Genomic DNA, 25889 nt, shown 5'->3' with positions numbered 1-25889 from the left:
TTTGTAGCATGGAGTGTAGTGGAATTATGTGATGCAGAGTGAAATTATTTGCCATGGGGTGGAATTATGTGGAGTGGAGTTATGTGCCATGGACTTTCGTGTAATTGTGTGGGGTGGATGGAATTGTGAGACATGGAATTGCGTGGCGTGTTGTGGAATTGTTTGATGTGGTGTGGAATTTATGGAGTGAAATTGTATGGCATGGAATGTTGTGGAGTGGAACGTGGAAATAGTTTTCAAAACTTTGGGGGAAGCAAGACTAGGAAAGAGAGGATGAAGGCAATAAATATAAGTGATGGGAAGAAGAGAGTGGGTTTGTAAAGAAAATGTGTTTGTGGAAACTTGCGTCATGGACAAAGGATGTTTGTGACAATGACTGGAGGGATGATCTGAAATGAATGTGTCTGCGATGGAATGTGGCTTCAACATTTTGGAAACCCAGACAGTGGCACATGTGTGGAATATGCTTGTGTGTTAAGTAAATGAAAGAAGGCATAGGTTTACATAAAGGTATCCTGGCTGTTACAACTGAGAAGAGAAACTAGGGCAGCGTTGGAATTTGTCAAAGTGTCCGTGCAAGTACGTTTCTTGCAATCGGGTAACAGTTGTAGAAATTAGTCACACGGCCAGTTGAAAGTGAGACTGCTAATTTTTTTAATAAAGACGGTGCCGTGGGTGGGTTGCAGAGACAGTGGGCAGCAACACGGAAAAGTGGTGGGTCTAAGAAACAGTAGCTGGATAACGCGCGAGCGCAGACCCACTCTAATTGCAATCAGTCAATCTGTGCTCGGTCCTAGCCTCACACAAAGAAAAGGAAATGACAACTGGTGCGTTCTGGCCAGTTATGAGGCAGTAATGAAGAGTGGCAATAAAGCCAACGAATGACATGCACTGGGTGAATTGCAAGCCCCTTGTTGTGCACAGTAGTCTTGAAGAGACAGTACATGTGCTGTCTAGCTGAGACCTAAAAAGGAGCACTGTGAGGAGCTGAGGTGGGAAGAGAGTAACAATACCTACGTCCCTGGGAAAGATCTGCGCTACCGGCTGTGGTGAGGCCTTGAGACAGTGCAGCGTGTCCTGAAGTTGAAGTGACTGCCTGTGACTGCTTCCTCTCATGGAGATCGCAATCACATCTCAAGGTCTCCAAATCATGAGGCTGAGAGTCTGAACAACTATGTCCCTGGTTTGGGTTTCCTATGATCAAAAGCCAAGGCACATGGACCAGGTTGACACATACCACAATCTGTGGTTCCAGGGTCATCCTTTGAACACTTGCTGCAACCCAGGTGGGCTCTTCTTTTTTTTGGGCACTGGATTTGTGTTTGTGCCCAAAGAAGAACTATCCATGAAGATCCATCTGATCCAACTATCACTCTACAGTGCGGCCTCACTCTCCGTCCTGTGTCTGCGCACCGGATTCGAGGCTGCAGACACCTGCGTCTGTGCAGGGCCGAAGTAGCGCAGTTGTTCTTGGTGAGCGCTGCAGGACTGCAAAACAACGGGACATCATCATTGCCTTTAACCAATAGAAGTGAGTCTAAGATTTCTACATTTTGAATAACCAAAGGTATAATGCAAAATAGTGACTTTGTAGGGAGCGCTAAGGACTTTTGGGACCATTTTATGCACTGCCAGGCTGTAACCCTGACTAACCTTGTGCAAGGGTGGCGGGAACCTAGATGGGCATTGAGAGAATCATTCATTCCCCAGAGGGTGGTGTGCCCAGTCAGTCCTCTACTGACTTTATTTTGATCCAATACTTTGCCATTAGGGTAGCAGTCTGAGATAATCCAGGCGACTCCCTTCAGTTAGATGTGGTGCACTGTATTTCCGCTATGGGAATTCTTTGTGTACTTTTATTGTATTGTGCGTTAGAAGTAAAGTCCTTTTCCTTGCATGTGTAAGCACTGGCTGCAACCGCACTAACTCGATTATATGTTTCATGAAGTTTTGGGTTTCTACTCCACGCCACCTCCATATAAATTCAATATACCTTCCACAGGCGAGCCCTTTACTCACATGTATATATGTGTCCTTGACCCACTTATCAGTGTCATGAGCTCTTCTGTGCATGGCGATTACAGGGTGGAATGTAGTCTTCCTAGTATATGTCCCTCCCTATGACAGAAAGAGGTTAACGTCTGTCATATGATCCCCTAGGCACAGGAGCCCTCGTGCCACTTAAAAACGTGGATCAGGTTTGCACAAATAGTTATTGGCACATAGTACATTGTATCATATATAACAATGCACGTCTGTGGTTGAGTTGTGTTCGTGGCCAATCAGTGTGTCGCTTGAATGTCGAAATCCTGTGGTACTGACATAATTGTACTTTTGTTTTCATAGGATACTCACATCTGTGTTACACATTTTCTCTGTGATCATGGACGGGGCTGTAGATATTTGCCAAAGATTAAGAACAAACCAGGAACCTGAAAGCGGCAGAGAATATACTATGTACCACGGAACTCACAAGAGTAAAGCCCGGGGCATCATCACAGCTGGTTTCGAACGATCTCTAGATGGGCTCCTGGGCCCAGGAATCTACGTGAGCCGGGACAAGAAGAAGGCCCTGTGTTACCCCCTGAATGCCAGCGACCATGACCGAGTGGTGCTCACGCTTAGGGTAAAGGTCGGCAAAGTCAAGAAGATCGACTGTGACAACCACCCGATGCAGAAGACTTGGCATCTGAACGGGTATGACACTGCCTGGGTACCTCCAAATAGCAACATTACAACGATAAGGAGCGGCCGGGAGGAAGACTGTGTTTGGGACCCTGCGAGGATAACCATAATTGATGTTAGCCACTGTGAAGACCCGGAAACACGGGAGCGCCTAAGAGACCTTATCACAGAAGTCAATCAACGATCTAGACTCGGAAGGCCCGACATTATGCCACGAGGCACAGTCATCAACATTCCTCATTTCCCAACAGTTTATACTTTATTCAAGTTTATTTTGACTGTCATGCCCTTCTATTTACGTGACTGTGCTTATGCACTGTACATTTCCTTTTCTATCTTAGATTTGTTTTTCCAGTTCATCTGCGCAGAGCACGGCGTTCACCTGAAAGTGCTTTTGCTAAATCTACTGGCCATTTACTTTTGGATGTGGATTATTTTAAACAACACATTTTTTCTCATGTTTCTTTGCCTGGTTGTTTTTGTGGTTGTCCGCTTGAAGATATTTAACTTTCTTTAAAATCTTTAGAGGTTTATTAAACTGTTTTGCCATCTTTACGTTTTACAGCATACTTATTTTTTGTGATAATAATTATCCACATGGCTTCGGTTCTTTGGCGGTCTCTTCTCTATTCATATATGTGTAAGGTGCTATACTCTATATGTGGCTTGGTCAAAGTTGCTATTTCTTGATTCCCTATACACGTCTTACTTTTTAGGGTTGCGCCTGAGGTAGCATGCACTAGCACATGCATATCACTTGCGAGACACTGTTGTATTTAGAAAAGGAACTGGCAGTCCGCCTGTTGCTTATCACTTGTTGGCTTGCGTAGCACTCTTCTTTGCAGTCTCACAGTTTGTCACTGCTGGCATATCATCATTTCTGTTCCTGGACGTGGAGCAGGGGCCAAGCACTGATTGATTCAACGTAATTAGTGCCTGTCTGCTACTCCCGACATAATTGAGGAACTATTTTGCTTTTTTTAAAACTTCTAGTGCCCTGCAAACAGAAGGTGTATACCTGGCAAAAACATGCTCAGTAGGACAAACAAAATTGCAAAGTTGTTATTTTCTATAGTTAACGTTCAATCTACCCCCTATTCCAGTCCAATCTACCCCACACCACCTTAATCCATCCCACTCCAGTCCAGTCCATTCCACACCAGTCTAATCCACCCACTCCATTCCAGTTAATCCCACCCCAGTCCAATCCACTCCACCCCAATCCACTCAGTCCAATCCACCTCACTCGCTTCCTGTCCACTCCACTCAATCCAGTTCACCCCACTCCAGTCCAGTCCACTCAATCCAGTTCACCCCACTCCAGTCCACCCACCTCAATGCATTGCACCCTACTCCAGTCCACCCTACCACATCCCACTCCAGTACAGTCCACCCTATTCCAATCCACCCCACCCCACCCCAGTCCACTCCAGTCCAGTTCGCCTTAACCCACCCACTCCAGTCCAGTACACCTTAATACACCCCACTCCTGTCCAATCCACTCCACTCCAAACCACCTTAATACACTCCAACCCACACCAATCGAGTCCAACCAGCATCAGTCCACCCCACCCTGCCCCACTCCGATCCAGTCCACTCCACCCTGCCTCAATCCAGTCAACTCCACCCTAGTCCACCCCACTCACTCCACTCTAGTACAAACCCCTCCACCTCAGTTGAATCACCCATCTCCAATCTATTCATACCACTCCAATCCATCCAGCCCCTATCCATCCACCCCACTCCAATCTATCCACTCCAGTCCACCACACCCCAATTCGCCCCTCAAAACCACCCCAGTCCTGTCACTTCAGTCAAATCCACCCACCCCATTCCAACCCATCTCACCCCATTTCAAACCACCCCTCTAGCTTAATCCCCCACCACACCTCAATCCACTCAAACTTGTTCCACTCCACACCACTCTGCCACTGAACTCTGCCACCTCCACTCAACAACACTCTACTTCCTCGACTACTACTCTACAACATTCTACTCCACTGTACGACACTTCATGCCACTAACCTTTAGCCATGCTGAACAGCAGCCACACTTATGTATAACATGGCAAAACACATATCCAAAGCCAATAGCTCTTGTATAGGTGAGACCTATTGGCTTTGCCAGTGCTCGTTTTGTATTGGGTTTCCCTTGATGTTTTCCATACATTCAGCTTCCTGTGCACGCACATTGGTGGAAATTGTACAACCATCTGGGTCTTTGTATACTTTTTCACGATCCGTGATTACACTGCTGTTTATTCAGTGTTAATTCTCCTTTGACCAGGAATAAATATGATGTTGCTCTGGTGTAGCAGCACTGTTCTACATAAATAAAGGACGACCATGTCCAGTTCAGAGACTACTGATGTCAAACCCTGCCTTGCACATTTGGACTGTCACATTTACCGCCTTTAAGACTACCCTAGCTCATACTCCAGGTTGATGCCCTTTGCAAAGTTCCCTAATCATTAGGCATCTCATGTTTTTTTTTTTTTAAATATGTTTTTATTGTTTTATCAGCCAAATGGCAACATTCAAGTGAGATTAGGCATCTCATGTTAGTGTTAAGTCATGACTGTATTTCTTGTTCAGTCATCAATTGTTAATTATGCTCCTTTGTCAATAGCCAAATTAATTATAATGTTAACAAGTCATCTTCAAGCCTACCAACATGTGTTTCGCGAATGTGATGACTTCCACAAGGCAGATTTGTAATATGTATTGCATTGTAAAGATAATTTATTTAAAATACTTAAACATTCACAGAATTTGGTGATTAATTTTTATATTATTTTAAAGGAAAGCACGACATGGTTATCCCTTTCAGACCAGCTTGAAGATGACTTTTTGAAGATTGAATCCATTTGCTATTGATAGAATAGAATCAAAAATCCGTACAAAAGAAAAGGGCATAAACACGTCAATACAGAGTTGCCAACGATCCAGTGAGAGTTGCGCACTTTCTCCCTTGAATTAGATTTCCAAAGGGCTGCCTCGCAGTGGCTTCCCTCGATCCTAATAATCGTAGTACCAACCCTGGTTTCTCTTGCTGCTGTTCTCCCAGACTTCATCACAAAACTAACTGAACAAAACATTGCTCGCTATTAAACAAATACTTCTTACACAGGAACTGGTTGATTTCTCCTATGAATTAGTACTTATTTCCCAAGTTTTTTTTTCACTGGTGCAGAAATACTCTAATCGGTTTGTTACAAAGGTGCAAGGATGTTGTTTATCAGACCTCAAACTCTCTAATTTTGCAGAGTGTAGGACTCCTTTCTTTGGTGAACTCCATGTACTTGTGGTTATAATTGGACCAGTTGTGCGTCTTGTTTTCAGATGCATATGAACAAGGCAAGGGAACTGCGTCTGCAGGTGGTTCGTGCTACAGTAATTTGGGGAAATATCTTTGATGATGGGAAGATTTTCTGATTTTGTGCATTTAAATTGACTGTTTTGTTCCACATTATCACAACTCTCTTATTGTCCCCTCGACCCCCGATCATGGTGTCTGCTGCTGTCAAAATGGTTCTATACTGATTTTCATATATCTGGTATGGCAGTTTTGGTACATGAGCCAATATCTGATGAATGATCCTAAATCCATCCCTGTGGCACACACTTGAGTGTATTTTCTTCTGGGCTGAACCCACTTAAAATATTTATGTGAATTGCAAACGCTGAGATTGAGATAATCCTCGATTGAATGAAGTGCCACTTGAAAAAAGTAAACCACACATTCTTAACTTGTTTTTAATGTAAAAAAAAATGCAACTACATGCTTGCAAAACAATGCGTAGAAAATGCATTGATCTGCCAGGTCCGGTAGAGCTAAATTAATGTATTGTGGAAGTGGTGTTGAAGGATCTTCCCACTTCATATGCACATGGGCCCTTAGAACACTGAAGTGCAGAACAACCTATTGCTTTCTACAATTTTTAGCAGAGACTAATTAAGAGCTAAATGTGCCATCTACAACCAGAAAGGCCATTTCTTGAATTCTCCAAGGTGGGAGGAGGAAAGAGCAAGTCATTAGCATATCCCTGTGAGGCTTCGCTCTTTGTTCATCAGTAATTTCTAATATACAAAGGGCCAGATTTACAAGGCCCTAGCTCCACTGGAGCATCACTTCTTGTGACACTCTGGTGGAGCTGTGCAGTGCACCACATTTACAAGGCAGCTCTAAACCACTTTTTGGACCCTCCAATGCAGTTTTCTGCATCAGAGGGGCATGCAATGGGTGGTGCTGTGGGCGTTCCACCGCAACACCCATTGCTTTTGACGCTGCCCCAGATTTACTTAGAAGGAGTAAATCTTTGGCAGCGCCAAAAACTAACACCACCACAGGGGCAAGGGGCGCCTTCCTGCACATAAACAATCAATCCCCTCAATGTATACACCATTGCACTATGGTGCAAGGCTTCCTACGTTGGCAGTGACAGCAAAATTCAGTGCCGGGGAAACACAAGGGTGCGCCGTATTTTAGTAAATACAGCGTATCCCTGCATTTTTAAAGTGACGCAGCGCAGTGCTGATAATTTTGGCGCAGCACTGCGCTACGTCACTTTTTTTTTAACCTATTGATTTGCCAAATACTCCATGACATAGAGGATACATCCATTACACGTTTAATATAGAAATTGTATAATCTACACATCCATACGTCACCAGGCGAACATTAATAGGCAATACCTGTAATTAGAACTCCCACTCCCTCCCCTGAACGTGTGCATCTGTGGTATCTGGCAAGTATGTAGGTGAACATGTGTCAGAGCAGTTTATAGAGAGGGGTCCAGTAGATGGGGCCGTCAGTAGGACACTCGGGAAGTCTAGCTTCCATGGATGGTCAGCCATCCAATTCCAGGTTTGGTTGCAGAATCTCCAGATTATGGTTGAGATCATATAACATTGTTGCCCGCGCTCAGATTGTCCTCTATTTTATTGTCCGTGCGAACCCGCTTCATAAAGAACTCCTCCGCTACAGCCCATTTATTGACGTATTTGAGCTATGTGGCGTTTTGCCAGTGTCAAACAAAGGAGAATTAACTTTCTACTGAGTTTCTTTTTTCAAGACTAGGAATGAGGCCCACACTGCACCCCCCTGTAAATGTGGCCGTAAACATGTTAATTTTAACTAAATATTGAAACGAGACAATTGTTATATTCTACTCACTCAAGGAAATTCATCATACTGTGCAGTGACCCTACAGAGAGGGAATTCTTTTAAATCATTTCCATTATAGGGGTGTGTGGCTGCAGCAGACATTGCATTGGAATCAGCCAGGTACATATATTGTGCAGATTACAAGATGTTTATAATAGTACTGCAACTGTAGTTAATCCGACACTTTGTTTTATTTCACAAAGGTTAGGTTACAATTTTATAAGGCAACCAGAACGCTCTTTAATTTTAAAATGTTATGTACACCTCATAAAATAAAGCTACATACCTTTAAGAAGATGGTGCCGGAACAACCATTGAAACACAAATTAAAAAATAAAAAATAAAAAAATAAAAAACTCAGACTGCCAATGCGAACTTTCTGGAATAGCTGCTGAATACCGAAGGTACTAGTTTGATTATATACTTTTTGTGCAAAGTAGACCTATATACCTTTTTCCAAACTACCCTAGACCGAACAGAATATGCCAATGCTGAAATGTCTTTTGAGCAACAAGCTGCCCATCAGACTAGTCTTTCAGTAGTTGAGCATTGAGCAGTTCAAAGGCCTAGCCCGATATAAAAAAAAAGATTCTGTCTATATGTAAAGCGAAACAAGAAAAATAACAGCTTCCAGACCTGATCTGCTGAATGTGAACCTTTCCTTTCATACTACTGAAAGGGTACGCACGCCTTCTTTAAACTTCTCCTCTGCTCCTTTTGGTCGAGAAACTGAAAAGCCACACTCACTTAATTCAGCAACAGAAGTCGGTTTGCTAACTGAACACTCACCCCATCAGATGCATAGTAAATCTTCATCAAATCACTTCTAATCCTCTGACGTCTGTACAGTTTAGCTCAATGACTATCTAAAGTCATATTCGATCAATTTCAAAGTGTGTTGGACTATGTAGCCAAGTGGTTTTAACCATAACCAGTTTTACATTGCACTTAGCAGTTCCCGAATTATTTTATTACCTGCTTGTTGAATGCTTAGACTTTTCAAATGATTGACTAATTTTGCAACAAACTGAAATAATGTTGACAGTTCATGGTGTTAGGAAGCGGAGTTGTAAGAAAGAGGGGAACAGCTAGTTCGGTTTATGAATTTGGATTTGAAACAACATTCAGGCATTGGCGTTAAAAAGATCATAGGAACTCAAGAATATTTTACATAAAATCAAATAAGTGAGAAATGGTAAAGTAAAAAAAAAAATACTGCAGATGTAAATATTGTTTTTTTTTGTTTTTTTTTTACATAGCTCAGTTTCAAAGGCGAGCTCATACCAGTTTGCAAAATATATTTGTTGTGTGCGGTTTCTCAAAGATACATTTTTTGATTTTTAGATTTGAATACGTTTTTTAACATTTTTTCACCGCATTCAATTATCCTGTGTACCTCACATGCAGATTAGATAAACTTAGTAATGAACAACTTACAAACATCACTTCCCTCCCCCATCTTCTTTGGCTTCCCCGCCTAACCCTATGACAGTACCAAAACCCTGTAGTATCCCAATGCTAATGTTCTTGAGATTCCCTGACAGGCCCATTCAGGTCTCATTGGGATCCGTGATGTCCACGAAAGCTTGTGTAATAGTCCTCTAGCTTTGAGGGGTGTAAGAGTTTTAGTGCTCGAAGATGCCTTGGGCAAGTTAGCTCTCTAACGTCTCTACAAAGTAATCTAACAGCTAAGACCACTGTCTGGAGAAAGCCCTCTCCTCCCAAACTTTAATTTAGATAATTTCTCCATAGCGAGAATCCACCACAAACGCTCAACCCATTTATGTTCTGATGGTAGAGCTTGTTGTCCCTAGAGGCTTTGATTGGCTCGTTTCGCTGCTAGTAGGAAGGGAGGGATCAGTTTACGGAGTGGGTGAATTTCTAGAATAAGGTGTTCCAGCAGGATCACCTCCGCACATCAGACCAGGTCCAAACTGTTAATTTGCTTAATTGCCTCTAGTATTGTGGTCCAATATCATTGAAGTTAGGGGTAGGAGCATAGACTGTAGGTATGGTTGCCCTCTTCCAAGCACCCCCTTCAGCAATGAAAGGTGCCCCCATTCTGCATTCTCTCCAGGGTACTGGAGTATAGTGCCAGCGGTACAGTATCTGGAGTATGGTTTCCCTCCCTTCTGAGTGAGATGTGTAATTGATTGCCTGAATCAAGATCTCCCCCACTGGGTGTGGTCCAAGGTGATGGCTAGTCCCCCTCTCCCAGTCCCTCTGGTAGCTATGTTTGGTGTGGCTGTATACGATACTTAACATGTTACATATGGTGGATATGGCATGTTTGTCATCTGTTCATACACTGTAAGGGCCCTCAATCCTCCGAGCTTGATTTGGTGGTGGAGGAGCCAATGGTGTAACTAGAGAGAACGATATTGTTCTTTCGCAGAGATGTGGAACTTCTCCTTTATGTGTTAAAAAAATTTGATGGAGCCTTCCGTGTACCTGCCTCTTAATGTTTGACACCCTCCCCCCAGCCATTTATCGTATAGGGCCCAGGTCAGTACAGATGTGAAGAACAAGTTACTTAACTTTGGTAACACTGTTTCTGATGGATACAGTATCTACCTGTGCCATCAAATGCTGGTGCATTGGGAGTATTCAAAAGGTGAGGAATTCACAGGTAGACGTATCCATCAGAATTCTCGATACCCCTACAGGGGAATAAAAGGGTAGGGAAAAGTAGTGAGGTGCAGCCTGACCCCCACTCTCTCAGACCTCCAACCTTCGCCCTTGTGCTATGGGAGACATAGAGCAGATTCCTCCGATCAGGCTGAGGCTGTCGGGCAACTTCCCATAAGGGTCCCACTGTCACCGTATGGTCGATCATACACTAACTATTCTCTGTTTCCTCCCCTGCCCAGTGAATAAGGAAACATAAGTGGGTAGGTGCATAGTAATGGGCCAAATTTGGAACTGTCAAGCCCCTGACCATATGCGCAATGTGCTTTGTTTGCAACTGATTCGCCCTGCCACACAAAGGTATCACAGATCGTCTGGAGGTCAGCCATGTAGTCTTTCTGTATATAGGCCCATATTTATACTTTTTGACGCAAAACTGCGCTAACGCAGTTTTGCGTCAAAAAAATTAGCGCCGGCTAACGCCATTCTGAAGCGCCATGCGGGCGCCGTATTTAATCAATGACGTTAGCCGGCGTTAGCCGCCGGCGCTGCCTGGTGTGCGTGGAAAAAAACGACGTACACCAGGCAGCGCCGGCGTAGGGGGATATGGAGCTTGGGCGTCAAAAAATGGGGCAAGTCAGGCTGAGGCAAATTTTTCGCCTCAACCCGATTTGCGCCATTTTTTTCGACTCCCAAACCCCATAGAAATGACTCCTGTCTTAGCAAAGACAGGAGTCATGCCCCCTTGCCCAGGGGATTTCTGTCCCCTGGGCATGGTCATTGGGCATAGTGGCATGTAGGGGGGCACAAATCAGGCCCCCCTATGCCACACAAAAAAAAAAAAAAAACCTACCTGAACTTACCTTAATGTCCCTGGGATGGGTCCCTCCAGCCTTGGGTGTCCTCCTGGGGTGGGCAAGGGTGACAGGGGGTGTCCCTGGGGGCATGGGAGGGCACCTCTGGGCTCCTTCAGAGCCCACAGGTCCCTTAACGCCTGCCTTTTCCAGGCGCAAAAAAACGGCGCAAAAGCGGCCGTACGTAATTTTTTTTGACCCGCCCACTCCCGGGCATGAATTTTACCCGGGAGTGTAAATACGGCGGACATGCCGCGGAGTAAATTTTTTAGACGGGAACGCCTACCTTGCATCTCATTAACGCAAAGTAGGTGTCTACACAAAAAAATTACACAAACTCCATGGACTTTGGCGCTAGACGCGTCTAACGCCAAAGTATAAATATGGAGTTAGTTTTGCGTCGGAATTGCGTCAAAAAAAACGGCGCAAACAGAGTATAAATATGCCCCATAGTATCTTGGGTAGGATTGTGATTTTTTTTTTTAATGCAGTGATCTTGCCAAGGTCTGACAGCGATTTATACTTCCAACCATTGTGTTCCCAAATAACACCTTGTTTAAGGCATTGGAGGTTTATACTTTTATTTCTAGCCGGGGCAAGGGGCAAGGGCCAAGCCTAGGTATTGGATGTGCATAGTGGCACATTTGAGAGAAGTCAAAACTTGCACCTGTTGCACCACTGCATGTGGAACAGACATTGAGAATTTCAGATTTGGTGATATAGATCTTATACCCTAAGATGTTGTGATAATAGTTAAGCTCTTCGAGTACTCAGGGGGAGGGAGACTATGGGTTCCATCAGGGATAGGAGGATCTCATCAGCGAACATTGTCAGTTTTAATTCCTGATGGTCTTCAATCTCGGGGTATTGTGAACGTGTTGTGCCAGTGGTCCTATTGTAAGGGTACATGGGGGGGGTCATACCTGGTGTGTGCCATGCCTAACCTTGACCCAACTGGATACGTGGTGGCCTTAAACCCAAATCGTGGATCATGGGGCTTGATATCCCACAAAGAGCCAGAATATAAATGAGTCCCTCATTAACATCTCTCTCAACACATCTGTCGTGAAGCCCCAATCCACTCTGTCAAATGCTTTTTCGGCATCCAAGCTAACCATAACCGACTGGCTCCTGTGATGGTGATGTCCAGGAATTGGAGAACATTCTTTGTATTATTCTCTGCTTCTTGGGTCAGTATACAGCCCCATTGATCAGGCTGGATTAGATTGTTCCATTAGAGACAGAAGTCACAAAGGGGCTATTTTGGTAAAGATCTTAGCATCCATGAGTGGGAGATTGATCTGTATGACCTACAGTTGCTAGGATGTTTGTTAGGCTGTCAAATCAATGTTTTAGTGGGCTCATTGTGAGGTGACTCTACCAGTCTCCATAATTTCATGAATATAAATATGTAGCAGAGGCAGAAGCATGGGGCCAAAAATATTTGTAGAAGGCTGTTTTGTAGCCATCTGGAACCTGTGCCCTAAAGATTTGTAATCTAGATATGTCCATGAGGACTGACTCTTTTTCTTGTGGTTTGTCGAAAAGTGCTCGGTCAGTATGGCTCAACTTCATGAGTTGGGCTGTCGCAAGGTAGCCAGAGTGTTCTTTTGGCGGGGTGGGGGGTGTGGGGGTGTTAATTGTGCTCACCTCCATACACTTGAGTAGAAAGTGTTAAAACACTCGGCCTTGTCTCTGTCCCCATGTACATTTGCCCACTAGGAAGCTTAACCTTAGATATGGTGGCCTTGGATCAATACGACCTCAGCACATTTGCCACTATTGTGCCTGCTTTCTTGCCATGCTCATAGTATTATTATTTTTTAATCAGGCTGAGCTAAGAGATAGGCTGATCTCTATTTCCAAGGCTTGGATTTGGCCGAGGACCATGAGAATTTTCCTCTAGATCTTGGGAGAGTGAGTCATCTTGTGTAATGTTTCAAGCTATTCAGAGTTTCGCGCATAGTTTAGAGCAGAGTTTCTCGCAAAATGTTAAATCTACATTTTATCATTATTGACTGTCACGGAGTCCTGAAGGCACTAGGCATTGACATGTCTGGGTCCCCAGGTGCCTACATAAGTAAGCGTGGAGGCAGCTGGTCCATGGTGTGAGAGTGCGATCGGGTGTTGAGTTGCATCTCTCAGGGCGGCAGGGGATCTGCTTTCTATGAGGAGATAGAAGTTGAGTCTAGTGTGGAAGATTGATAAAGTGTGTGGCTACCTGAAGGTCTCCCAGCGGTGCAGGGCCGCCTAGCAGAACAATGGTCATTACTGTTGAATAGCTAGGTCTTTAAGAGCTCACTAGTAATTTACCGTATTCCCAGCAGAAGAGTGTTCTAGAACCAGGGGGCTAGCTAGTGGAAGGAACAGCCTCTCCAACGAGCCTTCTTTGGAAGTAGTAGTATCTAGGGCAGCAGTTCTCAACCTTCTGACTACAGTGGACCCCCACTGAAGCATTACTGGAATTTGAAGACTCCCAACTGAGTCAATATTTGAAACTGGGAACTCCCAGCCTAAGCGATTTCTATGATTTGAACTTAAAAATAATGCCCAAATGTACACAAAACAAATGCTCAAATATTGCTTAATTCACTGCTGGACCGGGCCCTTTTTGCAGCGTCATCCGCAGGCTTTTTGCCTCCTTCCACCTATTTTTTTCTGACCAGTTTTTGTTGGCTTTAGGACTCTGGGCACTTTACCACTGCTAACCAGTGCTAAAGTGCATATGCTCTCTGTGTAAATTGAGCTCCCAATTTAAAAATACAAAGTTGGTTTTTAGATTGTCAGTTTGAAAATGCCACTTTTAGACAGTAGGCAGTTTCTTGCTTAAACTATCCTGTGCCTCTGCCTGCTTGTGTATTGCACATCTGGGTCAGACTGACAGTTGGGCTGGTGTGAATTCCCTCTAGACAGTGACACAAAGGGAGCTGGGGTGTAGCCTGCATATCTTGATGAGTCTCCTGGGCTAGAGTGGGAGGAGCTGACACAAACATGAATGGGCTGTGCCTGTCCTCACACAATGCAGACTTTCCTTTGATGTTTGCCTACTTCAAAGGCAGAAAGGGTTATAAGTAGGGGACTAAAAACCCCAGACTTTAAGAACACTTCTAGATCAATAGGAACCTCTGCCAAGGAGAAGAGCTGGAGGAGTACTGCCCCTTTGCTGTGTGTGCTTTGCTGCGTTAGCCTGCAGTTGATGCTTCTGCCTTAGAGAGGGCAAAGACTGGACTTTGCTGTGTATACTGCTTGTGAAGTTTCTCCAAGGGCTTGGACTGAGCTAGCCCCCTGTTCAGAAGTATCAGGGCCATCAAAGACTTCCTCTACCAGCACCTGGGCTTTCTTGCCGAGACTCCTGCCCTGCACAGACTTCGGACTGATGCCGCTGCCAGATCCCGCAACACCACTTGCAACTGAAGCTGCGGTCCCCACTGGAATGCAAAGACCCTGACCCTGCAGGCCCTACACCAGCACAGCCTCGCTGAAGTCAACGACTCCATTAGTTCTGAAGTGCTGTGTCATTGACATCTGTGACACCCGACCCAACTGCAGTACCTGCAGCCTCGTGGCGTGACTGCGCCCCGTGAGGTCACTACACCATGTCGTGACCACCAGATATCGACCCCACTGGAAGTGCAAGGATCAGATGTTTTGCACAGACACCTCCACTGCAAGGACCCAACACCTCACACCAGCGTCTCAGCTCATTCACTCTGCAGCCCTGGAACTGGCACCACACTGGATCCATCGACGCCTCGATCCCAGACTCTGTGCACTGGCTTGTTTCCTCATTTTCACAAGGTACTGTACTGGGGGGTCCTTACGACTCCGTGACTGCCGCTATTGGTGTCAAATTGTTGGGAACGACCATCACAACACCGTGTTATCACCAATACAAAGCATTTGTGTTTCTAAGCACTATATTGAAGCTTAGACTTTAAAAAGTCATAAATTTGCTTGTGTATATTGGATTTCTGTCGTTTTGGTCTGGTTTTACTTATATAAATATTGGCTATTTTTCTGACATGCTGTTTAGTTCGTTTGTGGTGTTTTCACTGTATGTGATTGTGATTGTACAAATATTGTCCAGATTGCCTCAGAGAGAAGTCTGACTGCATGCAAGCAACCAAGGGGGGTGAACTGAGGTTATCCTATGTATCTTACCCTGACTAGGCTGAGGGTCCCTGCTTGGACAGAGTGCAAACTGACTGCCAACCACAGACCCCATTTCTAATATTCATAAATATAGAAAAAAGCTTTCACATTTTCAGCTTTGGTTCTTCATTTATATATACTCTAATCATTTTAATGTATTATTTTTAACATTATTAATTTTGTAACATAGTTGCAACCCCCAGGAGTAGGTCTTGGGGACCCTCTAGGGGTCCTTGGACCACAGTTCAAGAATCACTGATCTAGGGTGAGAGTGGTGGGTTCTCCATGCATCAACCAGACCCCTATCTTCCAGCAACATCATACCCACTGAAGACTGGGCTGTTGAGCCTCCCCTTCCCCTCTGATCAACATCCAGGGTAAGGGTGGGCAAGGTTCAAGTTGAGGTCTCCACCTATGACCAAAGAGGCAGTAGATCAAGCCAAAATGCCATGTAGCGCCTCTCTAAGGAAGAGTTCCTGCTATTGGTTGGTGCTGTAGACTGAGACCAGAGTAAGGTCTCTTATCAAGACCTACAAGGCCACCCATTTCCCATTAGTGTCTTGCAGTGTCTCTTCCAGTATGAAGGGGCAGGCACGGTGTATGACGATACCCACTGCTGCCGTTTGCTTGCGGCTAAAGGAGATATACTGACCCAGGACATCTTTTGATTTCAGACGAGAGTAACTGAGTTGCAGCAAATGAGTCCCATGCAAGAACCCTATATCAGCTCGGAGTAGGGACAATTCACAGAAGACTGAATGTTGTTTAATATTGTTGTCGAGGCCACAGACATTGTGGGGGAGAATCTGGAGGCCATTATTGGTTATAGTGTTGGCATGAAGGATATAGTCTCAGTACTTCGTAAGGTGTGGAGGGCTGGTGCGGATGATGTCAGAGGCAGACCCCCACCACCCCAGAATTCTTTGAAAAACAACTTAAGCAAGAACAAGCACTAAAAGAAAACAGACTCCAGTGAAATGGAAGACAAAATAGAGCTTCCATGGTGTCTCAGGTTCACACTATCTGGTTGGCGCAAAACAGAAGCAAAGTCTGTAGGGGAGAAGGCCACTGCAAAAACAGGGGCTGGGCACACCCACAGGCTAAGCTCCCGGGTTGGTCCTCATTGGCAGCCCTGGACAGACCCACCAGTCGCCTCAGTTTACTTGTGGGACCGTCCCTAGAGTTAGCCCGGCAGTGTCTTGTGCTCTGGAGAAGCAGTCTGCGACGTCATTACCATCTTGCCAGAGGAAGCACCGTGAATGCCTAGTCACTGCCCCTGCAGAGCCATGAGTGGTACTTACCACCAACAGCCGCCTTCTGCAACTCCCACGAGTGAAAGCTCCCAGGAACTTCGGTAGTGCAACTCCTGCAGTAGCATGCAACACTGATCGCAGGGGTGGAAGGCTACTGAACGTGTTGTGAGCCTGTGTTCACCCACCTGCATCTACTTTCCACAGAGAAGCTTTGGACTGCTCAGGCCACTCTCTTAATGAAAGTCAAGTGCTGAAGGGGTAGTTAGCGCAGTTGACCCAGACCCCCAGTAATTCAGGCTCGGGACATCTAAAGTAAAAGGTCTCAACTCCCATGTAGCTCATGCTTGCCCATGGCCCTCTGAAAGGGGTTCTAACAAATATAGTTATACAATTAGATCCATACTTCAGTATTCCTTAATTGATTCGGTTTGAAGCATGGTATAGCTGCTCCTCTTCCAATTATCACTTCATGCAGCTCGATCATTCCAGGTGAATATGGCCACTGATGGATTCTTTCTTAACGGCAAAGCATAGCACTTTAATTTCATAAAGTCCTGTTATTCGACTTTATAAGAGTGTCGGCTTACTTAGTAAAGTAGTTCAATTAAAAGCCTTTTTGCATTTCAGATGAGAGCTCACAGATTAATCAACTACTTATTTGTTGAATGCCCAATTCTGCTGAAGGCTTGCATAATTTAGCAACTATTTGAAACACAGCTGACAATTCCTAGGATTTAGCATGGCAAGGTGGAAGGAATTAAAGAGAGCAGGTTCCCCCTTCAGTTTGATACCTGACAACATCCACACAGAAATTAAAAATGTACATTATAGGAGCTCTTTTAATCATAGTGCTAAAAATATTGCAAATTTAAAATGAAGTAACTTTTTCATACTTTAGTTTAAATGGCATGTTCATGCCAACTTATAAAATGTGTTAAATGAACTAAATATTTTTTCATGCCTCTTCTCAACACTCACGCCAGCCCAGTCTCCCCACTTGCCAATGCGAGAAACTGCTTATTCATGATTTAAACCTGTAATTACAATAGAGAAAAGAAAAAAAAAGAAAAAGAAAAAAAAACCTTGATGCTGCTGAAACTGTTTTAAGAGATTTCACAACATATGGGTTTAGTAAATTTTGGCAGCCCTGTATTTCTCCTTTTTAGAAGCTTAAGAGATATCTTATTTAAGTTGCTAAGGTGAACCCCTAGCAAACGTTTAACAAATTCCTGCTTCACACATGCAGACAAGAAAATATAGTACGAGAAACGTATTTATTTATAGATTTTGATCTGTACTTTTGTATTCCTTTTATATAACATTGCATTTTTGCTTTTATTACAATCATCACTTTCTTGAGAGCAAACCATTGTAGGGCAAAACTGCCTCTGATATCTTCTGCCTCAAGGCCACTTTGTACTGGTGATACCCGCTACCTATAAACAGATGTGGAAAAAAAATCTGTAGAGCCCACAATTGGCCCACTACAAAAGTACTTAACATGGGCAAGAAGGAAGGCAGTAATCATAATGGTGGAGAGTTGATGAATCTTGCTAGGAGGATGCTTCATTAAGCTGACAAGCTTTAGTTTTCTTCTCACAGGCTAACCAAATTGCAACAGCTTGATAAAAACCCAGTTTTACAGAAATACTGGAATAACAATGGTGAGGTAACTTAATTTTACAGAGAGGTTTTCCGAAAATCATGCTGCACATGACATGAGGTGAGGACAGAAACAGGTAGCTTTGCTTGTAAATCACACGTGCCATATGGCGTTTATATTGTTCGTTTGAATTCACAATATGTTATGTTAAACATTTTGAAGGAAGTAGTTTTGACAGTAGGAAGAAAATTAAAATTGTTAATATAGTCTGTTTGTAGCACAGATTTCTTCAGTATGCCAAGTGTTAATGAGTCCCTTTCTGTACAATTTGGGCAAAACGATTTGTGATTGAGAGTGTTGTATCAATGAATCGGTCCACACAGTTGTTCAAACAAGTTTCTGTCCTGGAGTCCAACTTCGAGCCTGGTTTTTCCACACATTTGTCCCAGCAAGCATCCATAAAGTTATGAACCTGTATGCAAAAAAGCAAAAACAGAATTCTGATTAAGAGAATTTTTAACAGGTAGTAAAGTGGGGAAAAACCTTCTTAAGTAAAACAATCAGTTTAATCACTCACACTATTAATTACAGCCAGTGGGAATTATCATTATCTACGTCTAAAGAACCTTGGTACCCTGAAATGTTGTGTCTTTACCACTACTTCAAGATTCACACACTACAGACAGAACCACATGTACTTCACATTTCTTTCTGTAAAATGCTCAGACAGTAAAAAGGTGTCCTTTTTCAAAACACTGCCTATAACGCAAGTAGGGCAGTGGTTCGCAAACTTTTTCGACCTGTGGCTCCCTTGACATATTGGTAGTTGGCGGCAGCTCCCCACAATGTTACTTTTTTTGGCAAATGAGGGGGAGTGGAGTAAGCCCAGCCTCTGGAGTACTTTCATTTTATTCACTCAAAAATACTTGGTAAGAAGCTGGTAAAGGTATTATAACCATAAATGTAGCAAAATAAAAAAATAACAGTTATTTAAAAAATAAAAAATAAAAAGCTTTAATTAAGTTAAGAAATAAAACCATACTCTTCAGCACTGTGGTCAGCATATGGATTTTTAAAATCTTTTTAGTTTTTTTAAAATTACCTTTAGCATAGTGAGCTCTGCTACGGGTCATTCTAGTTGTTCAGAAGCCACTAATATATAAAAGAAAGCAGCGCCACTAATCTTAAAATTACGTTTTTGGTGTTTAACATATATTTAGTATTTCTCTCATACCACTTGTGTTGATGTCAAGTATGTTAATTAGTTGTCACTTACATGCATCTTACAAATTGTGACTTGCAAGCAGGTGCAGAGCTCTCACTTTCTTAAAACGTGTGGGTTATTGTTTTTAAGAATAATTAGAAATTAACTTGTCCCTCAAGTACAGAAATGTCAGGAATTTTAACAAGCCAAAGGGCAAATAGTTTGCAATTGCTGCAATTTTTGAAGGTCGTAAGGAAGCACTGGGAGGCCTAGCCTCAGGTAAACTGCTGAGGATATGGTCACTCTCAGATAGCATTTATCCACAGACAGTGATCCAACCTGGTAAATTAAACTTCAAAGCGACAGAGTTCCTAAATGCACACATAGCTTTTAGCTACAATTTGCATGAATCTTTCATGAAAAGGAGACCATTATAACTAACAGGATATTTCTTTAACAATTTCATACACTTCCGACTATCAATGAACACCTGCTGTGTCAATACTGGTTTACCACATGACGGGGAAAAGGAAGGTACTCCAGGTTTGTCAATTCCACTGGAGGGAACAGACAAAATAGCCAGAAATATAGCAAACGTTCGGTCTTGTTTTGGAAAAATGTGATGAGCAAGTAGTTTTTTCCCAAAGAATTTCATCAACAAAAGTATGCTGTGCAAACCTCTTCCCAGCTTTTGCGGGCAGGGAGAATCGTTAAGGAAACATTACATTTTGTTGTCATGTGTTTTCACTTTCGTGGTTTTCACCTACTTGCAGTTTGTGATTGACACAAGTGTGAAATCCGCTTGTGAACTCTGAGAACAATATATCCCGAAAAGTATTAAAAAAATCGAATTAACCCTTTCAGTGCGTTCTCTACATTAGTGCCTTCCAAATGCAAGACAGTAAGATAGGTTTGCTTGATACCTATTTTTCACCCTTTATATTTTACCAAATGAATAGCTGTATATCCGGTAAACAACGAAAACCCACTGCAAGGTGCAGCTTATTTATTGGCTTTGGGTACCTTGGGTTCTTATTGAACCTACACCCCTATATATCCCCACAATCAGAAGGGTACAGCAGATGTAACAGTATATTGCTTTCAAAAATCTGCCATAGTTGGAAAAATGTATAGAAGAAAACGTAGACATGGCTGGGTTTTTTTCAACTCAATTTCACTATTTCTGTTTTTCAACTGTTATTTTCTATAGGAAAACTTTGAAGGATCTACACAAAAGACCCCTTGTTGAATTTAGAATTTTGTCTACTTTTCAGAAATGTTTAGCTGTCTGGAATCCACCATTAGTTTCATACCCATTTCTGTCACTAACTGGAAGGAGGCTGAAAGCACAAAAAATTGTAAAAATGGGGTATGTCCTGGTAAAATGCCAAAACTGTGTTGAACATTTTTTTTTTTATTCAAGTCTGCCTGTTCCTGAAAGCTGGGAAGATGGTGGTTTTAGCACTGCAAACTCGTAGTTCATCTCATTTGCAGGGGGAAAAAACAGATGCTTTCTTCTGAAGGATTTTTGCCCCTCCCAAAAAAACAAATTTTAGCTGTATTTTGGCTAATTTCTTGGTCTCCTCCAGGAGAACCCACAAACTCTGGATACCTTTAGAATCCTCGGGATGTTGGGAAACAAAAAGTTGCAAATCTGGCTTGGATAGCTTACGTGGACAAAATGTTATGGGGGCTTAAGCACAAACTACCCCAAATAGCCCAAACAGGGTTCAGCACGGGGTTTGGAAGACGGCCCAGCAGCTAAGGGGTTAAAGTATGAAAAACAGAAATACATATTAATGTTTTCTTCTTTTGTTCCGGAGCCAGAAAGTACTATAAAGTTAGGTCGGTCAGACACGGTGGGTACAGGAATATTAAGTGTTTGTTAGCTGTCTAAAATCACTTGATACACAGAGACATTAACTAAGCTACAGTTTATAATTGTACCTCCCACGCACCAATTCATAAGAAGAAATCAAAAGATTGAACAAACATTGGAAAAGTCAGCATGTTTTGCCTTATGGCCCTATTGACCTTGTCAGTGCAGTTTATCGATGCTTTGCAGCACAGGCATAAGCAAAAAAAGACAATCACGATTAGGTGTGTGCCTACAGAATAATATGGGTGCCATTTTAATTTGTGTTTTCCATTTGCATATACAAAATGGGGGTTGCCACTCGATCAGTAAATAAAAACATTATTTTATTTTCGTTTTTTTAGTGTGAAAACATGAGAAAGGGCTTTGGGAAGAGCCAACAGAGGAGTTGAGTAGAAAGCAGTAAAGGAGGGCTATAGGACCGTGCATGAGCAAGCAACAAGTGAAACAGAACCATTGGGGTGCAGAGAAAAGTACAATGCAGAGCACTGAAATTAGGGGGTAGAGAAGGTTTGTATTTTTCCAATTTCTTTTTTTACATCTACTAAGGAAATCACTTGAATTCAGGGCCAGGGGGCTCATATGCTTGTTTGGAGTTTGTAAATAACATAAATTACAATGCTGACATAAACTCAACCACTATAAAAATAATGTAAATGTAGGTCCGACTGAGTGTATCCACCAAAAAGGTTAATGAAACATATTCTTTGAAAGTTATGGCTCCTAGATAAAGCCCTAGTTTGAGATGTTAATCCTAGCAATAGACCTATCTTTACAGAGTTGGTGGGTGAGACAAGTAACTTTTTTTTTTTTAACCTCCAAAAGGAAGATTTTTTTGATAAATAAGTGTAACACCATCTTGGTTGAGACTGCAGTTAGTAATAGCAACTGTTTTAGCATTAGTTACTATTTGGAAGGACTGTTCAGTTAGGACCATTCCACAGCTTAAAATGCCTATGCAAACATGTAAGACATGACTCAATGGCCCCAAGGTGACGTTTGATCACTATAGTACTATCAGTCTTACGGTACCCTGATCGGTATATTGGCAAAGGCACGGCCAGTCATTTCCTTCTCTCACCTCAAAGTCCTGCATGACAAAACAGGAATTTTCCACATGAGAGTTGAAAACCAGGACTAAATTTGGGTTCAGGGTGCTCAGAGGAAAACTCTAGAAACCAGGAAGGAAAAAAACTTGACATGTGCTATTGCACCAGTAGTGGCAAACTGTCAGCAAGCAGACAGGAACATGCACGTAACAGAAAGGAATGAGAAGACAGCCGACTGAAACAGAGCTGGCAGCGAGCTAACAACTGCACTATATCAGATGGGTGGTCAATACACAGTAGAATTCGGGGGGGAACTGCAATGCACTGAATCATAAAGCTCAGCTTCCTTTATACAAACAAGATCAAAAATGCCCTGGGAGGGAAATTCATGAAAAATTCTCAGAAATACCAGATTTCCAAAGTTATTCCAGGAACTGAAATTATGATGAAAGTAAAAACTTCTAAATATGATTTGAGGAAGGAAAAACAAGGAAACAAATGTGCCAGAACAACTACAGGCTCATTACAGCAAAATGGTCATGAAGAGAGGTTAATCTACTAGGAGTTAAAAAGCTTGCCTGGTGTCATGACAGTATGGGTGGATTACTGTGAAAGTCTCAGGAGAACAGCTTGGGACAACCAAATGCAGTGCACAGAGTAAAAAGTCTCTGCAGGCTGGGGATGAGGAGTGGATGTCTCTAGTAAAGTTTGCTGAAATAAGCGTGCAGAGGCAAGGCCGCCAAACTACTGATGGGAACTGCATTGCACAGAACATTGAACACACCCAAGGAGAAACAAAAATCACTTTGTGAAGTCATTAAATAGAGAGGTTGAACAAAACTACTTACAATGATTATACCTTGATCACAATCTTATTCCATACCTTGTGTACTCAAGGCTAAACTATCCTCATACGAATTGAGATTCTTGGAACCCATAAATAACTAAGAAGCCTTTTAGTTTGTTTTGAAAAACAAAATAACGAGACATGATCCCTGAAATCGTTCACACAGTAAGCATAGCTTCTCAGACAGCACCATCTTGTGAAGGGTGCCTAGTGGATACATGTGAAATTTAGATGAGGCAGGAAGTCAAACTAAAACCACAGTTGGCTTGCCCAACTATCGGTCTGTGGATACCAAATGAAAAGCAGTCTCTTCAAGATGTTCCACGTCTCTAGAAGTGTTAATGTCATGTGAACTTCAGGGATCGATCTCCATCTGAGATAATGAGAAGCAGAGTGTTGCATCTAGATCGAAAGGGACTCAAGTGAGGTGAGAACCCACAATTTCTAAATGTACTACAGAACCATACACATTTAAATTGCAGTTAACAGTTGAGGCAATGGAATTCCAAATTCAATTCAATTAGCTTTTATAAAACGCAACTACTCACCCATAAGGATCTCAAGGCACTGCAGGGGTTCAGTCCTCAGTCCTCAGTGATTCAGTTGAAGAGCCAGGTAACAATGGCGCCTGCTCGAGGTGAAGAGGCAAGGTGTTCCAGGTCTTTGCCACAAGATAGGCGAAGGATCTTCCTCTAGCCGAGGTCTTCCGTATGCGGGGTACGGTGGTCAGTGCCTGTTGAGCGGAGGAGAGAGGTCTGGGGGGAGTAGAAAGTGATGCAGTGGCTTAGGTAGGTCCCAAGTTGTGGACAGCCTTGTATGCGTGGAGTTTTAAGTTGATCCTTTTCTCCATGGGGAGCCAGTGGAGGTTTTCCGGGTGTTTTGTGATGTGTTTGCAGTGGGGGGATGCTCAGGATGAGTCTTCCAGAAGCGTTCTGAATGTGCTGTAGTTTCTTTATATTCTTCTGGGTGGTACTGGTGTTTCAAAGGTCCTAGGATGGTGGGATATTTGCAGCTTCTGATTGGGGTTTGGTGAACTTGTTGACCATGGTGAAGAGCTCGTTAGTACTGTGTGTGGTGGTGTCCATACGGTGCTGCAGAGTGGTTTTCCTAGTGGATCTGCTGAGGTGGTGGGGATGGTGGATTTGAAAGCCGCATGGTTCTCTGGAGTCTTGCTGTTCCTCCATCTTTTTTCTAGACATCTGCAGGTGCGCCTGGAGTCCTGGATTGCGGGGGAAATCCAACTGGCCTTCTTGGGGTTGTGTTTGCCGGAGGTCATTCGGAGTGACATCAGGGTGTTGGCATATTTGGAGATCAACTGGTGAAAGTTCAATGCTGAGATGTTTCGTCTGTGGCAGTTTAGGTGATGACCTGCTGAGAGTGCTGGTGCTATTGTACTGGAAAGAATTTTGTTTGGAATAAAAGCTACATTTTCAAGCACTGCTTACAATTATTTTTGCAGCACCTTCTAAAACATTTGACTTTGCCTCTGCCAAGTAACTGATGAATGGCCCCAGAATTTCTATCTTGAGAAAGTCTTAAGAAAGAATTTGATACTTAGCAAACCTTGAAAGTAGGATCTGATGGCTCAGTTGACTTGTGCACACCGCAGCAACTCCAGATTGACCTCAAGGTCACAGGTTCAAACCTCATGTGGTACACTCAGAGTTTCATGGTCCTGACATCAATAAAACTCAAACAATCCCTTATATTGTTAAACTGCAACACTGGTGACATGGAGTCATCTAGTAATCTCACAAATAACACAAGAATGTCATTATAATTTTTATTCATGTAAAAACAATTCCGTAAAAAAAAAATGAGAGGGCAGAGTCCTCACCACTGCAATCAGAAATATTAATAAAACAAAAGCAACATTTTTTAATTAAAAAAAATTGTTGTTCCCTACTCGCATGGACTGTTCAAAATACTAGCCTGGTAGCAGAAGAATCTTGCACCCTCCCCACCCTGCATGACAGCCATCATCTGGCATCACCCAAGCTGAATAACCCTGCAACGGGCATTAGGCATGAATAGTCAGCCTCAAAACGCGAGTTGTTGAAATGTAGCTTTCATCAAAGTTTTTAGGCTTCAATTCTTACAGGTGAAGGATCTTAAATACCTGGTTGAATAATGTTTGGCCCAGTGAAGTCATAAGGATTTTTGAGGCCCAGAGTAAGACATATTTTACGGGCCTCTGTTCACAACAACTGTGAATTTTATTTCCTACTGTTGGGCTAACCAACCTGCACAACTCTGTGATACCCTCCCAGGTGATATGAGCACCATAAAAATTGAAATAACCTAGCATTATGCCAAACAAGCATTCGGAGCTGGGATTCAGACACAAAAAAAAAAAAAAAAAAAAAAACACAAAAAAAAAAAAAGAAGAACAATGTCTTTCTGAGAACTCCAAAAATCCAAACAATATATTGAGCAAAGAGATTTATATGTTTCGGTAAGTGGCGAGAAGGAGAGCGGTTGAGATATAGAATTAGACAGAGGTGAGAAAGAGAGAAATCAAATTTACTTTCCTGGCGGCCCTTTTAAGGTGTGGACCTTGAGCAATGAGCCA

The 25889-nt window shown here is 42.9% G+C and overlaps 1 protein-coding gene across 1 annotated transcript in view; it reads right to left on the bottom strand.

Annotated features, from left to right (window-relative positions):
- Positions 1-17993: 17993 nt before the first annotated feature.
- TIMM8B (translocase of inner mitochondrial membrane 8 homolog B) overlaps positions 17994-25889 on the bottom strand; it is a 35018-nt gene continuing 27122 nt past the window's right edge. Inside the window, exon 2 of the mRNA XM_069224975.1 lies at positions 17994-18813. Within this exon, the coding sequence (XP_069081076.1) occupies positions 18646-18813 (168 nt within the window). The 3' untranslated portion in view covers positions 17994-18645. The remainder of the gene's footprint in view (positions 18814-25889) is intronic.

This window comes from Pleurodeles waltl, chromosome 3_1, assembly GCF_031143425.1.
Source record: "Pleurodeles waltl isolate 20211129_DDA chromosome 3_1, aPleWal1.hap1.20221129, whole genome shotgun sequence".
Lineage (NCBI taxonomy): Eukaryota > Metazoa > Chordata > Amphibia > Caudata > Salamandridae > Pleurodeles > Pleurodeles waltl.
Note: the sequence above shows the minus strand (reverse complement) of the source record. Positions and strands in the feature narration are given on the sequence as shown.